The sequence below is a fragment of the Carya illinoinensis genome, chromosome 8 (assembly GCF_018687715.1).
Source record: "Carya illinoinensis cultivar Pawnee chromosome 8, C.illinoinensisPawnee_v1, whole genome shotgun sequence".
Lineage (NCBI taxonomy): Eukaryota > Viridiplantae > Streptophyta > Magnoliopsida > Fagales > Juglandaceae > Carya > Carya illinoinensis.
In genome coordinates this window covers 33,970,180-33,986,347 of record NC_056759.1, presented here as the reverse complement: position 1 = coordinate 33,986,347, position 16,168 = coordinate 33,970,180, and the positions used below count along the sequence as shown (strand labels likewise).

Genomic DNA, 16,168 nt, shown 5'->3' with positions numbered 1-16,168 from the left:
ATAGACGGGGACAAATTCAGAGGGGGAGTATTTTCAGTATATTTTATTATTTTATATTATTATTTATTATTTTATATGATTATTTAATATTCTTTTATTTTTATTATTATTATTTATTATTATTTAATTTTTTTTATTTTTATTATTTTTTACTATTTACAGAATATCTTAAATCACTTCAATACTTAAAAGTAACTTTAAAATATGGTAAAATATATATAAATAATAAAATAATTTATAAATAATAATTAAATGATGTTTGATTAAGTTTTAGAAAACAAAAGAGAAAGTTTAATAAATAAAAAAGTTGAATATTTAAAATTAAAAAATATTTTTTATTTAAATGATATTGAAAAAAAAATAAAAATATCTTGTTACACAACACAAGCAATGTCTTATTTTTTACTCCCAAACTTGATTAGCATCTATAGGTTAGTAAAGGTCTTATTTCTTATAGTTTTATATAAAGTGGCCATCTTATGTTAAGGTTATAAAGGTCATTCTGGTAGGATGTGGTGGAAAACAAAATTAGGTAGATTAAGACAGCAGATTTTGTGGTGAAATACGACAACAGATCGGTAACCCAACTAAGATTTTTCTTAATCCAGATTGAGAGAGAGAGAGAGAGAGAGAGAGAGAGAGTGTGTTTTGACAAAGGAACAAAAGAGCCTGTATTTGAAAGGGACTAGAGGACAACCTCTCTGTTTTATCTCTTGGACTTGTATGGAGCAATCCAAAAAAAAAAAATGATATTTATATTAAAAAAATTAATTTTTTAATAATAAATTTTTAAAATTTTTAAAATAATTTCTCAACATTTATTCGCTCCATAATTATATATATTATTACCTCTTAAACAAACTCCAACCCAAAGAACTTGATAATGTTTCTTTCAAAAATTAAATCTCCTGATTAAATATGTCCAGTTGTTTATGAAGAATTAAAATAATAAATGAAAATATACTTATTGTAAAATATAAATGTAAAAGCATGTAAAATAAAAAAATACCTATACCCTCCTAGAAAAAATTCCCAAAAGTTATTTTGATCCTTAAGATATCTAAAATAACTCTTCAACCCTATAATAAAATAATAAAACTAAAAATCACCCCTAAATCTAGAAATTCCTAAAAAAAAAAGTCATCTTCCTTAATTTTGAGAGATTAATGTTGGTTATAAGTTTTAGATGTGTAAGTTTCGTATAATTTTTTTATAAAAAATAAATCTTATTAAGAAAAAAAATATTTTTTATATATTTTTATGATGGAATCTACTTCATTATAAAGGACATTCATGAGATTTGTATGTTTTAAATTTGTACAAATTATTTTCTTTTATTTAAAATAATTAAAAAATAAAATTGACCTCCAACAAAATTATCAATCGGCTCTTCAGGATGATCCTGTGATTGTATATTGATGTTGCTGCACAATTTTTAAAATTTATATACAATAAAGTCTAAAGAAGCAGTTGCAAAAAGCTTCGATATTTGTATGTCGAGTTATTACGGATATAATTTTCAAGTATATAAGTTTCGTGTATTTAAAAAAAAAAAATGGTATATATAATTAAAAATTTATTTATTTTTCTTATAAATTATATATTTATTCATTTTTAAAAAAATAAAAATATGTGAAAGTTGCCTACCCTAAATTATAGGTATTTCTTGTCTTTAGTTTTCCATGAATTTGTGCTATGATTACGCTGCCATAGGCCCATAAGGGTAAGAAAAATGTTTGGGATGCCGACAGCATTTCTACTGATAATATTTTTAGTTTTTAATTTTTTTTTATTTTTTAATTTTATGATTAAGAAAGTATATTTTATTGACTGTGTAATTTAAAAAAAAAAAATTATTTAAAGACATGAAAAAATATTTAAAAAAATAAAAAAAGATCATTTCCTTTCCTAATTCTTTATTTGCATGCATGCCTTGTAATCAGAGTCAAACAATTATGATGCCACTTTGGAAATAGTTTATCATTTCTTTTCACCCTCTTCCACTCAACCATATATTTGTAAAGAACATATGCTCAGCTTGTTTAGATGAAATTAAATAAATAAATAAAAACTTTCGGTTGCCCGTATTGTTATTATAGTATTTTTATGGGACGATAGTATCTTTTAAAATTGAGAACTGTTATTATTATAAAAATATTATATAAAAATAAATATAAATTAACATAAGTTGATATGATAGATTATATTTACTTTATAATAAAATTAGAGAAATGATATAGAGTGTGGAAGCGTCGTACATTCCTTTAAAAAAAAAAATAAATATGTGATCTACATAAAAAATTAAATTTTTAACGATAAACCATATTATTTTTCAAGATGAATGTGTGGCGCTTACACAACACATGATTGTATTTAACATTACTCATAAAATTAATTTTACAATTTAATATATCACATCAAGCTATACATTTATGAGTTTATTTTTATAAAATCTCTTTGTACCTAAAATATTTCTTTTTAAAATTTAATATATTAAGAAAAATGATATTTACAATCTTAAAATGTGCAAACATCCCACATTCATTTTGTAAAAAGTGATTAAATCTAGGATTCACATAAAAAAATATTTTTTTAATAATCGACTTTATTTTTTTCAAAAATAATGTACAAGACTTGCACACCCTAGAACTATTTATAGCATTACTCATCTATTGAAGTGTCATGGGTATATCAAATATATCAAAATTTCTATTTAAAGGTTAATGAAAATTTTATTTTTTGCATTATGTAATAAATCATATCAAATGAGGGTTTTCTCATTCCATGCGAAACTATGTTTAGACGTTGAAGTGATCTTAAATGAATTAAATTAATATGTAAATAGTAATATTTTATAAATTCCATTAAAATTTATTTATATATATAAAATAAGTAAAAAATAGATTTAATTTTTTTATAAAAATTTAAAAACATAATAGACCCTATTGATAATTAGTTTGATATGAATTTAACAATCAAACATGACATGGGGTATCACCGCGCTGTCTGTTGTTATTAATTTCTTGAGGTTGTAGCACTCATTTGTCCCCCAGAATTGAAACATTACCACAACAACAACATTAAAGGCCTGAAGATGTTGTTTGTTTTTTAAGCTGTTAGAGGGTCAACATAAGAGGAAAAGTGGACTGCGATTAAATCCTCAGAGCCGCATACTACTCTTTGTCCCCATAGTTGATATCCGAGAACAACATCCACATTAATGTTCTTTTAATTCACCAATTCAACTACATTGACCTAATCCTTTGTTTTCGTGTACTTCATTTTAACAAAGACTAAAGTGAACTGTGACCATATTGAATTACACAAGGAACACTCTACAAATTAGCACCCTCCCTGTAGGGCTGTCCACCCAGGTGTATCTGATTTGGAATCCGAATTTCATAACCGAACTTGGATTGGATTGGTTTAAGTTTTGTAATGCGGATTTCGACCCAGTTTTGATCCATACCAGGTTGGGACTTTGCTATGGGTGTCTGTGTAAACCCACGACCACGACTTGACTATGGGTCGCTGTGTAGACCCACGATCATGACTTGGTCGTGGGGCTCTGAAGAGGCTCTGAAGATCCATAACGCCACCCACTAGCAAGTTATTGTCAGTTTTAGTTTGTAAGGACCGATGATGATGGTTGTGGATCTTTTTGGCCACAACTAGTTTGAGTGACCCATAATCATGGGTCTATTAGAAAAAATTTGGAAGAAGATGAGGAATAGGAGGATGAGAAGGAGATGAAGAAGAATGTGAGACTTGGCTGCTATAAGAGACGAAGAGAAGGAGAGGAAATGAGCGACGAGACACTTAGGAGAGAGAAGAAATGGAGTAGATGTAGGGTTGTTTTTTGCTTATATAGCATGGGGCGGGGTGGTGGGTTATATACGTGCGGGCGGGTACCATGCCTACCCCTTGCATGCTTTTTATGTTTTAAGATTTTGATCTGCTTGCTCATTAGGTAATATCGGGCGGGTAGTCTGCTCAATAGCTTGCTAGTGAGAGTAGATGGGCCGAGCGAGCTAGATATGGTGGCCTACACACCAAGCCTGTTACAAATGGTCCCTATTTATAGAATCCAATAAAATAATATACAAAGCATCTCTTAAGCATTAAGAGATTGGCTGGACTAGTTTAACAGCCCCTCTCAAACTCAAGATGAAGTTTGACAAGTGAACTTGAGTTTATTAATAAGACCACAAAACCTTTCTGAAGGATATAATTGTTGAACCTTTTTTAGTATGGAGTCTGGTTTTATTTGTATGGATCCTGGTTGTTGACATGATCCAACAAAGATTAATTGTGGCTTTTTTTTTTTTTTTTTGGTGGATTTTCAATGAGACTTCGACCATAGAGTGGAGGCTTGAATCGACCTGACTAGCTAATTAGGGTTTAGTCGTATGTTGTATTATACTCTTGTACTGTCATTATACTTATTTTGTTATTGTTTGAAATAAAATTCTCTATAGTTTTATGGACTTTGGCACATTGCCAAATTAGGTAAACCTTGTGTCATGTGTTATTGATTCTACTTTTTTATTTTGCTTTTCTTTTATCGTTCCTAACAATAACTTGGTAAAAATGTTTGCAAGATGATCATAAGAAGTAATACAATGAAGTTGTAGCGAGCCAAGAAGATGGTGATGAACAAAGTGACAATCAATCACAATATGTTTGGCCCATTCACAGAAGACATCATTGTGAGCAATTTGAATAGCATAAGTCCAGAGTTGAAATATTAATTATACATTTTACTTAATTTAATGAAACAGACTTACTTATTGAAAAGAGTCTATCTAAATTTATTACTAGAGTTGTTATAGTCACTAGCTTGGCATGTGAGAGTACTTCCTTGAGGAATTGAGGCTGCGTTCTGTTCTCTCCAGATTTTAAAAAAGGATTAAATACTGCTAAATAGATGAGGAGTATAGAACCATAGAACCATAGAGTACTATTTATATTTGAGTTCCATTTCTAGGTTGGAAAGTCTTATTCGTTTGGATGTTGAGATGATTTCATCCTATCTCATCTCAACATCCAAACATCACTCAAACGAATATTTTTTAATTTCAAATTTTTGATCTTTTCATATAATTATTACAATTTTTTCAAACTTTCAAATAAAACACAAAATAATTCAACATTTTCAAATCCATAAACAAAAATAAGATTAAAAAAATATTTTTAACTCTCTCTCTCTCTCTCTCTCTCTCTCTCTCTCATCCCAAAACTCCATAAACTATCTTAATACAATATATTTACCATTCACCAAACTATTTTACTATTATTTACATATTTTTTGTATCATCTTAACATTCAAACAAGGCATTAGGCATATATATCTAGATATTTTGATGCAATATTATATGTTACTCCTTGAGTTTTATTTTTTGAAAAAAAAAAAAGAATTGATCCAAAGATTTCAACACAATAAAATAGATGTAAAATGAGAACTTAGTGTATAGCATTTCACCTCACCGTGTTCTTTCATTTGTTAGTTTTTCATCCATTACAAATTTACAATATGATCCCAAATTCCATACAAACTGGGAATTGGACAAAGACAAGCAATAGAAAATGACACAAATGCAAGTAGAGGCGTCAAACATATTTCTCTCACTTTGCACACTTTTCTTTCTTCCTTGTAATAAGAAAAAACGTTCTCCATATCAACACTCTTATGAGCCTAGAAATAAGAGTTTGTATGGAATTTGGGGCGCCATACATCTCATGATCACCACCAGAGAATTCGGGCAACTGGAACCATTGCCCCTTCGATATAGAAAATCTCTCTCTCTCTCTCTCTCTCTCTCTCTCTCTCTCTCTCTCTCTCTACAATTCCATAATAAATAAACATAAAAAGAGGGGAAAAAAAAAGAATCATGAAGCAACTTCATCAATACCCCGTAGTAGTAATCTCACTTTGCAATCCCATTCTTCCGTTTTCCATCAACTGGAACAGCCTGCCTTCCAGGCTTGTGCAAAGACTGACTAAACCCATTGGGTGGTTTGATCCGTGATGGTGAAGGAATCAATGTTGGAATTAAGCTCCTGGTTACAAACACGTAATTCAAATAATATATTAAAGAAGGAAAAGGAAAAACCAGATAAGTGGCCAGCTGAATAGCTGAATGTTGTCAGTTTGCTTGTATGTAAAGGAACAAATTATCTCACTTCTAGTTTCTACATTTCATATTGAAACGTGAAGAAAATTTCCAAACATGTAGAAGTGGAGGAAGGGAACCAACAAGAATGCACAAGAACTTAGTAAAACATGATCAAGAAGACAGACCTTGATTCTATGCTCTTTGCCGACTTGGGATTTGTTTTCTTTGTTTTAGAACCCAGCCCATTGGGAATTTTGGTAGGTTTAGGAAGACTCGGTTGCCAAAGCATGTCTTGCTCTGAGGAATCACTAGTCGCAACCTCGAGCTCATCAGAGTCATCAGTGGCTGTTTCATACCGACCGTTAGGTACATCATAGTCCTGGCTGCCCTTCGGTTTAGTCATTAAGTTACTAAAAGCTTGTTCTGGGTATATTTTTGAAGGAACTGGGATATAACTCTGACCAAACATCTCAGGCGACTGTCTCTTGTCTACTTCCCAACAATCCACCGGGTTTTCATTTCCATTTGTACTGTCATGCTTATTCACCATAACCTTATCAACCCAGTCTCCAGAAACTGAATCCTTGTCATCCTCCTTTCTATTCAGCCCAGGACTGCCAACAGGTAGCCAGGAAGTTGAATTCATCAATATATCTTGGAGATCTAAGCTACATCTTTTTGGCTTTACTGCAGACTTATTCAGACCCTGCAATCCAACATAAGACCATGAACCATGTTTTCAATAGCCTTTGAGTAAAAGCAGATACAAATCATTGGATTTTAGGCATCAAAGTAAAGTAGCTGTAGAAATGAGTTAGTTTTTAGGCTCATTTATCCAAAAAAAAAAAAAATGAGTTAGTTTTTAGGCTTTGTCATCACATTAGAGATGAGACGAGTTTAGTCTAAGATTCTAACGAATAATGTGGCTTACGTCTTTTATTATCATCTTTAGACGATGAACATTTTGAAACTATTCCCTACTTCGGGTCTAAGTCTCTCTCTTTTTGGTAAATGGCTTAACTCTTGACTCAAATGATACGAATACAGAAACAGAACGATTTCATCTCAAAATACTGCATTAGGTTTCAACAACTACTTTCTAAAATTACTAGGAAATTCATTGAAGTTTGAATACACTCCAAGTTGAGTCAACCCCACAAATTAGTTACTGTTCTCGTTATTCCATTAATCATATCATTTTAAATGCAAAAAGAATCTATGGTTTACAGCAAGAGACAGACTTATGTAACAATAAGAACACAACAAAATTATGGGCATGTCCAATTTTCAGTATATTCAACTTGAATCTGATGCAAGTGGCATGCATGATATGAACCTATAGTGCTCAGACAGTTAATTTACAGAGGTAACATGAAACCATGGCCCTACAATTTTTAATGCTCGGTTCATACCTCTAAGTTACCAACATCCTCCATTACTTGCCTCTGAACCCCAGACAGATCTCCAACAATTCTCCAACTAGGATGGGGAGGAGAAGATCCACATGACTTCATTTTTAATCTTTCTGGACTGCTAGATAGCGCATGTTGAAGACTCTCTGTTTCTCCCTCCTTCCTAGCTAAGGCTGCTTTAAGGCTAGCAATCTAAAGAGAGACAGTAAACAAGGCACCTTTAATTTCCAAAAATATTACAAAAGCGTAAAAGATAAGTAAATGTGTCAATGCTTCTCTCAAATTTATCATCTAGATATAGAGGATAAAGATAAAACTGCTAGATAGCCTCAAGTTAAGCCTTCTGACTTACAACTAAACATAATTTTTGTTGGACTGGGAATTAAGAAGTATAGGCACTTGTCAAACTGATTGTGAACAAACAGAAAATGGAGTAAAAACCTGTTCCTTAAGCTCTTTCACATCTGAACTATCTTTGTTAACCCGAGCAGCCCCAAGCTCAACGGTGGAAACCCTTTCAGCAAATTTGAGTGTACTAATTGTTTCTCCCACAGCTTCAAGCTCTGGACTTATGTGAACAAACATGAGCGTCTTTGCTTGCCCTCCTGATAGATACAATTACCAACAACTTAAGAAGAGAAAATTACAGTGGAAAAATGGAAGAATCTCTTAGAGGACATTGAGAAACTTACCAAGTGAATCTTGGAGAAGTTGTGTGAGTTTGCTATTCCTGAAAGGAACATGTGAATTCTTTTGTGCAAGTGAGGAAATCACATCTCCTAAAGCAGAAAGAGATTTGTTGATATGTTGTGCCTCCTTTAATCTATCTCCTGTCACCTCAGATTTGTCAACCCTTTCACTCCCTGCCAGGTCAACCAGATGCATACAGCCACGAAGAATAGATCCAGATGTCAGGTTTCTTCCTTGAACATGAACTGTAAGGCAGCTGGAAATTGAGACCACATATAAGTATCCGTATATATATACACACACACATAAAGAAAACAAATACAATGTTCCCAAAATCACAATATGATCATGATAAATACCTGGAAATGATATTATAATTTTTCTTTCTAGTAGGAGCAATAATTAAAAGGGAAATTTAGAAAAGAAAGACTGCTCTGTTCTAAAACTTTTAAGGCAAAATGAATCATACCTATGAGAACGACTACTTCGATCGTTCATAGCTGTAGCACCCACCGCACGATTCTTTTGCCCAAGGTTCATCAGAGTTATTACGTCAGATGTTGACGATACAGGTACAAGGTTTGCATCGGGTACATTGATTCCGTTCTGAGAGCTGTTACGAATTTCTAATGTACATAGGAGTTAAGAACACCTATAGGAGTAAGAGGCATTCCATACACAAATAATAATAATAATAATAATAATAATAATATTTTTTTTTAAAAAAAAAAAAAAAACAAATTTCATGAAGGATATCTTTGGTGGAGACCATCTGTCACAAGCAGATCCCTAACTTGCTCATTGTAGATTTCAAGCATCTGAACAGAAATATCATAGGACATGGTCTCTTTCCTCTGTTCTGAGAGAAGAAATAGGTCACCCAATGCCCTGTAATTAACACCTACGGATTCCTCTGTGAGCTCTTTAGGTCCACTCTGGGTTGATAGATAAGATATATCAATATGAATAATATAAGTACTAAACATCTATTGGCAAAAAATAAACTGAAGCCTTAATAGTGACAGAATGCAACAATCTGACTGCAATGAAAATTTAATGAATTTCTCACCATAGTATAAGTTTTCCCTGATCCTGTTTGGCCATAAGCAAAGATACAAACATTGTAACCATCAAGAACAGACCGAATCAGAGGCTGGGTGTCTGAAAATACCTCCCCTGGAAAAGAACGGAAAGCAGCAGTATTAGTATATGTGCTAAGTTGGCCAGAAGAAATTTATGGAAATTAGACTTCATGCCCTCAAATTACTACCCATCTTTCAATGTGCATCATAAACCATGAAAACTTATTGAGCATTCTAAATCACTAATAGGTTTTAATGTAAATTCTCAGTTAAACTTTGGATCTTGAAACGATAAAAAATAAGCTACGTGGAATAATTTCAACAACTAGATCTTAAGGGGAGAGTATAAATTGAAATCAGTTAGTAGTTGCATGTTGCAAGTTTTCTTAGTTTATGGTGCACTTTGCATAAAGGATGGTGGTTGGACTACAGAAATATAATTTACCTTGTAAAATTAAGAGAAGAGAAACAGAACAAAACAAAAAGAAAATAAAACGTACCTTGGGTTGCAGACGAACTAAATACTTTATTGAAAGTGAATGATTTCCGTCCCTCTTTGCTATATTTTGAAGGGGCAACAATCGTAATATTACCTTCCTCTATGTGACCCACAGTACTCAAACGGTTTGGTTGCCCAGTCAGGAAAGGCCTCACTCGACAGTATACCCGAATGTTCCCTAATCAAACATAACATATACACAAAATTTATTCTCCCTAACACAAATATAAGTTTTCCTTATTGAATTCATAAAGATAGCCTTCAAACCATTCAATATGTCACCTTTTAGGTCCTGCACTTGATTGTATAACTTGCGGTTTTCTTCAAGAACTCTCTGGTATCCGGAAGCAGCATGAGCTAGACCATGCAGATGCTTACCTATTAAACGGAGCTAGTGATATATCATTCATCTTTAAAAACTTTTCAAAAGCATTAAAGAATAACTTAAAATGTACCTAGATAGTTGAATTCTTCCTGGTACATATTGTGCAAAAACTGCATGCCTGCTTTTGTACTATGAAGAATGTGTTTCAGTTCCTACAGGATATCAACATAGTCACTAATTGCATGAGAATAGCAGTTTTTCTTCCTGATGTCTGATACTAGCAAAAATTACCAGAATGTCTCTTTGTTGTTGTTCTACCAACTTATGCTGTTTGAAAAGCTGACTTTTTGATCCCTCATCAAGATCACACATCCGATCATGACATTCCTCCTCTTTATCTTGTGTAGTAGGTTTTTCTTCCATCTTAATCATAGTGAAAGAAAAGGTCACCGATTTGTGCTCAATACACAAAAGCAAACTTATATATTCAAGTTTTTTGTGGAAAAAATATATTTTGAGTGCCGCAGATTTGTCACTTGCATTTTAAATTTTATACGATAGATGTAACTACCTTTATATCACCAGAAACCGTTTTAGAAGGAGAATTGTCAGGGACAAATACTGAGATATCTTTCACAGTTGTTTTCGTCTGTAAAGATCGCCGGAAAAATTAATATCATTGACAGTGAGCTTAAAAAAATCAAATACATTAACAATTTTACAGCAAGAACATGACTTGCAAGAAGTGGGATCCCGATCCCTCACATTAATCATACTCAAAGGTAGTTAGGAATTTTTGTTGCCTAGGAGGCGGTGACACTCGATTGAAGAAAACAGATGCTTACCAGTTCATTTTGGCCTTCAAATCGGCGCTTGAACTCCTCCATGACTTTACTAAGCATAGATTCCACAACCTGTGACATACCAAAAAAATAATTTGCCCTTTAAATCTGAATAAAAACATGTACCTAATCGGTTACAACAAAGTTCAGCCCAGAAAAATAAGAAGATGAACATGAAGGCAGTTAATTTGAAACCTAAAGGGTAGTGTCAGCCAACTGAGACAAGATATGGTCCAAAATACCTACATAGGCAGCAGTAAGTGATTGTTCTAAACTCCTTACTCGCCTGCTTGGTATGCAGGATCATGACCAGTCTCTTTGAAATGTATTTACATTAAGAAATGTTATAACAGCATAAGAAACTTACAAGTGGAATGTCTTCTAGTTTCCTATTAGAAAGAAATTCACGGACTAGCATACTTAAGGAACGAGATGAACCCTGCAAATCAGAATACATATTAGCTTTTTGGCGACATGCTTCAATGACAAGAAAAAGTTAAAAAGTAAAACACAAAAAAATAACAAAAAAAAGCTCACTAACTGTTTCATTGGGGTCATGACTGTGATCACCATATGAAGACAGATCACCAGACAAACTCTCTAGAGACTTCTCACACGATAAGGTCCTTGAAAAAGAATTCATAAATGGTTCTGAAATTTTTCGTACAAAGGGTTTCCCACCCGTAGGTGGTTTCAAATTTCCACCAAGTTTCCATGATCCGTTTCCACCTCCTTGTTTCCAATCACTATAAGACTTGAGTGCTAGAACACAGTTTACAATCCTCGCAGATTTCCCTCCCTGTAATTCAGACGATTTAAACGATATGGCATCAGAATGACATCTCTTGCAAATTAGTCATTAATTCAGAACCATATTGTTTCATCATCCGCCTAAAAGTATTTGTTTTATCCGTATAATTCTGTCACATCCAAAAAAGAGACAAGGACATACAAAATTGAAATAGCTTTATAGAGATTTGCCTATACTTCAAACGTTAATCGAAAAGAAAGGAGATGTGCGGGTGATGCCCATCATACAGAATTTCCTTGAAGGTCTTTCCACTGATGTCAACAAAACAAGAATACACACCTCTTCCAAATCAGATACTTCAAAGGTCGGAAGCCCCAATTCTTCCACAGCATCAAGGAAATTTCTAACGTTTTCGAAGTACTGAAATGCCGATAGAGCTGCCCCGTCAGGAACATTAACAGAATCACCCGGGCCCTCAACCACCTAAACCAGTCGATTAACATCGTCAAAACCAACAAAGTTTGAAGGAAAATAAAAACCTTAAATGAACCATACCTTTGGCACAGCTCGGGGCTGAACCTTGTTAAGAACATGGCAAAGAATTATCCCACTTCGCAATCCAAGCCTGAACTCTTCTTCAGAAGGCTCGGCTGGCAAGTCTTTACCCCCAATAACTCCAACCGTCGTTCTGAGCCACCCGGCTGCTTCATATCTTCTCAAAGCTGCAAAATGATGTAGCAACATTAAGTTTCTTTTGTTTGTTTGGCATATAAAATTTCAGGGGATGCGAAATTCAAAAAGAAAATAGAAGAACGAGGAAACGCATATAAAAAAGATTAATCCAACGAGAATGATGATACGGAAAATGAGACTAATGTAAAATCATATAAAAATTCAAAATTCTTTTATATAATGAAATTTCACAAATTTATTTGTCACTTTAACAAGCAAACAGCTCAAACATCCACAAGTTACAAAATTTTATATTGTCAAAACCCAGGTGACCTCTTGCAAAACTCAAGTTAAAAATCAAATCCACAAAAGAAATCCAACATAACACCACAAAAGCGTTCTCTGTTTTTGAAAGAAACTGGAACTCTGAATTTCAGTCAATTTGTTTTTAACAAAAGAAAGCAAAAATACTTCAAGAGAATGATTGATCATACAAGCTTCCTCAGCCTTCCTCGAAACCAAACGATCACTCAATCTGGTACCATGTTTTTGAAGAACATCTTCAACCACTGAAGCTAAGGACAAAGACAAAGCTTGCTCTGTTGCCATTTTTATCACACAAATCGCAACGAACCCAGAAAATTCTGACGGCTAAAACCACTCCATATCCAAATTTCAAATCCTACCCACTAATTGAAAGACGTCAAAAATCTAATATAGTCCATCTAACTAAACTGAAGGTAACAAAGATTTCAAGACTTTTGATTATATTTTAAGAAAATTTAACTCGATCGAATTCTCGGGGAAGAGAATAGGAAGGAAGAAACAGACACAAGGGTTTTGAAGAGAACTTCTACGAAGATAAAGAGAGAATGCGAAGGTGGAGAGAGAGGGAAAAGTGGTTCGAATTTCCTTGCTCTTTCTCACACTTTCTCTCGGTTTCTCTCTTTTCTTTCTCGCTCTTGTTCTTGTTTTTCTTTCCTGTGTCTAATATTGAAAGGAGAAAGGTGCCCCGAACGAACCTGGTTCCGAGCCTCTCGGCGTGGGCTGGACGGTTTTGAAAATTTTTCGGGCAAAGAAAATTCAATTTTAAATATTTTTTTAATTCTAAACAAGTAATTTATATATATATAATAAATGGTATTTTCAAGGACCATTTTTAATAAAATATTTATATTATATAATTTGATTTAAAAATTAAATTTTAAAATTTAAATCTTATAAATAAAATCTGATCGTTTAAATTACGTGAATTGTGTGTTCATTCTACTTGTATAAATTATGGTTATAAACAAAAAATAAATAAAAATAGAGAAACTCTGTTATCTCCTTCAGTTATACTGTTCACTTTGTCTCATTGACTTGACTTGGTTTGAGTTTAATTCCAAGTGTATTATTTAATATAATGCCAGATTTATGTCTTCTAATATGCATACAAAATGCAGGCAAATGTATGATGGTGCTTGGTCTGAACATTTATTCAGATTCATCTGTGTTGGTAGTTGGCAGTTGGGACAAGAGGACACTCTCTGCAGAGAACAAAGCAACAGGTATACCTTAAATTCACTTGACCAGAGCAAAAATAATAACGCAGTAAAAATTAAATTGAGCACCATTTCTAGGTGGGTTTGATGTCAACCGTACACATTAATCTGCTTGATTAGTGATTAATTGCATACACATTAATCTCCCTAATTAATACTTACATTTAACTCTACTGGGATTGCTTTCAAACTTGGCTGTGTTGATATTACTTTGGCCCTTTCAGAATTGAAACATTACCTTGCTGGATTCCTATATAATTCTGCCCAATGTTCATATATATCCACTCTCTAACTTGAATGAGGGCTTCTTTTGGATGTTTCAAAAGAAAGAATAATGATTATTCATATAATTATCTCACGATCTATTTTTTTGAGTTATTCTATTGTCAGTATGTAGAGTATATTATTCACATCATTTAAATAGTAAATTTTAAAACTTTTCTTTAAAATTGACTTATAAATAGAATTTTTTCTAATTTATATGATCGTCATTAATTTGAAATAAACTTTTGAAAGAAGTTGTGCATGTATTATTACCCTTTATTTAAAAAATGAAGGTCTTAGAAAATATATAGCAATTTGGTCAAGATGCCTATGTATCATTACAAGTTTTAAGAACTTAGCCCAAACCCTCAATAAAAATTGGTGATGGCATGATGGGTTTGTGTAAACAATGGCTGATCTTCCCCATATGTTTTAAAGTTAATGCCTTCGTGCATGATACTGACTTTGTTCCTTCCAATCCCTTTGTTCATGTGTAAACTAAAAGGCTACAAGTGGGGTCGGGGTTAGGAAACCCGAGTTTAATAAACCTAAAACCAATACTCAAAAGATTAAGACCATCATTAGCATCAATATTGAATTTGTGAATGAAATATACTTCATATTTACTTTATAAGTTTATATGAGTGCAAGAGGTGAGGTGTTTTTATATACATCTCCCCTACCTTCTCTGATTTCAGTTTATGTTTATAGCTACTAACTAACGAGTAATATTACATATAATCGTGAAATATGCAAATATTGTGCAATCTCTTTGAAAAAGAGTATGGTCCATTATTAAAAAATTAATTTTCTTTTCATGTAAATCTCGTATTTATTCACATTTTTTAAAATAATTGCGTGACACTTATACACTCACGACTATAAATATCATTTCTCCTAATGATAGTATGGTTTCAAGAGAGTTTTTTTTTTTCACCTTTTTTTTCTTGGACTTTGTAACACTTATTTTAAAAGCTTAAGTTAATATGATTAAATAGATTTTATTATTTAGCTTATATCTTAACACTCTGCCTCATTTATGAGTCCGACTCCCCCTAAGTAAGTGAGTTAGGCTTTCATGTGGATCAATATTTGATTAAATGCATGGATTAATTTAAGGTAGAAAATGTAAAACACTTGATGGTTTGAAGAATCACAGTTATATTTGACTGCTAAATTAATTGCTACTTCACATTTTTATACTATACCAAAACAACTTTGGTAGAAGTGGAGATAATAACAGACAGCTTCTCAAAATCATAAGTTCTTATTCAGTAGTATTCATCAATCAAATATGCAAGTACCAGTCACAAATCTATATCTATGGATCCTTGTCATGGGTACCAAAAATGCATGACAAGAGCGATGCATGCATACAAACAACATGCAATTGCATTGGAATCTTAAGCCATACAAAATCAAGAGATGTTTATTCAGAAGGGTTTTTTTGTTTTCCCATCAATGAAAGACAAGAACATCATGAGATGGAAGTGGATGCATCTTTTACACTATAAAAATGGAGTGAGGGAGATGTATGAGATGTGGTAATGAAACTTATCACAGTTTGGTGAGAAGTCCCTTTGATTAGTTTTTATACTCCTCTGTTGGCAGTTATGTATACTTATCTAGCTAGTAGGTTCTAAGCATATATATATATATATATATATATATATCAATCCAACTCTATGTGTACATCATGAGATGTGAGGGAGTGAATATGTCTTGTTGTCTCTTGGTAGATACAACTGAGCGAGGCAAGATGTTTGTCGAAATTACAAGTAGACAATACCGTCTTTTACATCACTGACATCAGATTAAAAAAATTTAAAAATTTGAAGTTTTCTTATTAATCAATTTCTGTCATGTCAATAACATAAAATGTGTCCAATAAATGAAAGAAAGGGGGAAGGGCAAAAAGCACCATAACTTTCAAAGGATATGCACATCACCTCATAATTTAGGCCACCGAAA

General features: G+C 32.7%; 1 protein-coding gene across 1 annotated transcript; it reads right to left on the bottom strand.

Annotated features, from left to right (window-relative positions):
• Positions 1–5,456: 5,456 nt before the first annotated feature.
• LOC122318434 (kinesin-like protein KIN-14G) lies at positions 5,457–13,372 on the bottom strand. Its single transcript, XM_043135778.1, has 19 exons — positions 12,884–13,372; positions 12,273–12,439; positions 12,057–12,200; positions 11,508–11,765; positions 11,334–11,405; positions 10,970–11,038; positions 10,696–10,773; positions 10,416–10,547; positions 10,255–10,336; positions 10,082–10,177; positions 9,801–9,977; positions 9,288–9,394; positions 8,975–9,153; positions 8,688–8,849; positions 8,221–8,474; positions 7,970–8,133; positions 7,529–7,720; positions 6,302–6,822; positions 5,457–6,060 (listed from the first exon to the last, which is right to left on the bottom strand). The coding sequence occupies exons 1-19, from the start codon at positions 12,996–12,998 to the stop codon at positions 5,928–5,930; spliced, it is 3,102 nt and encodes a 1,033-aa protein (XP_042991712.1). The 5' UTR covers positions 12,999–13,372; the 3' UTR covers positions 5,457–5,927.
• Between the last annotated feature and the right edge of the window lie 2,796 nt (positions 13,373–16,168).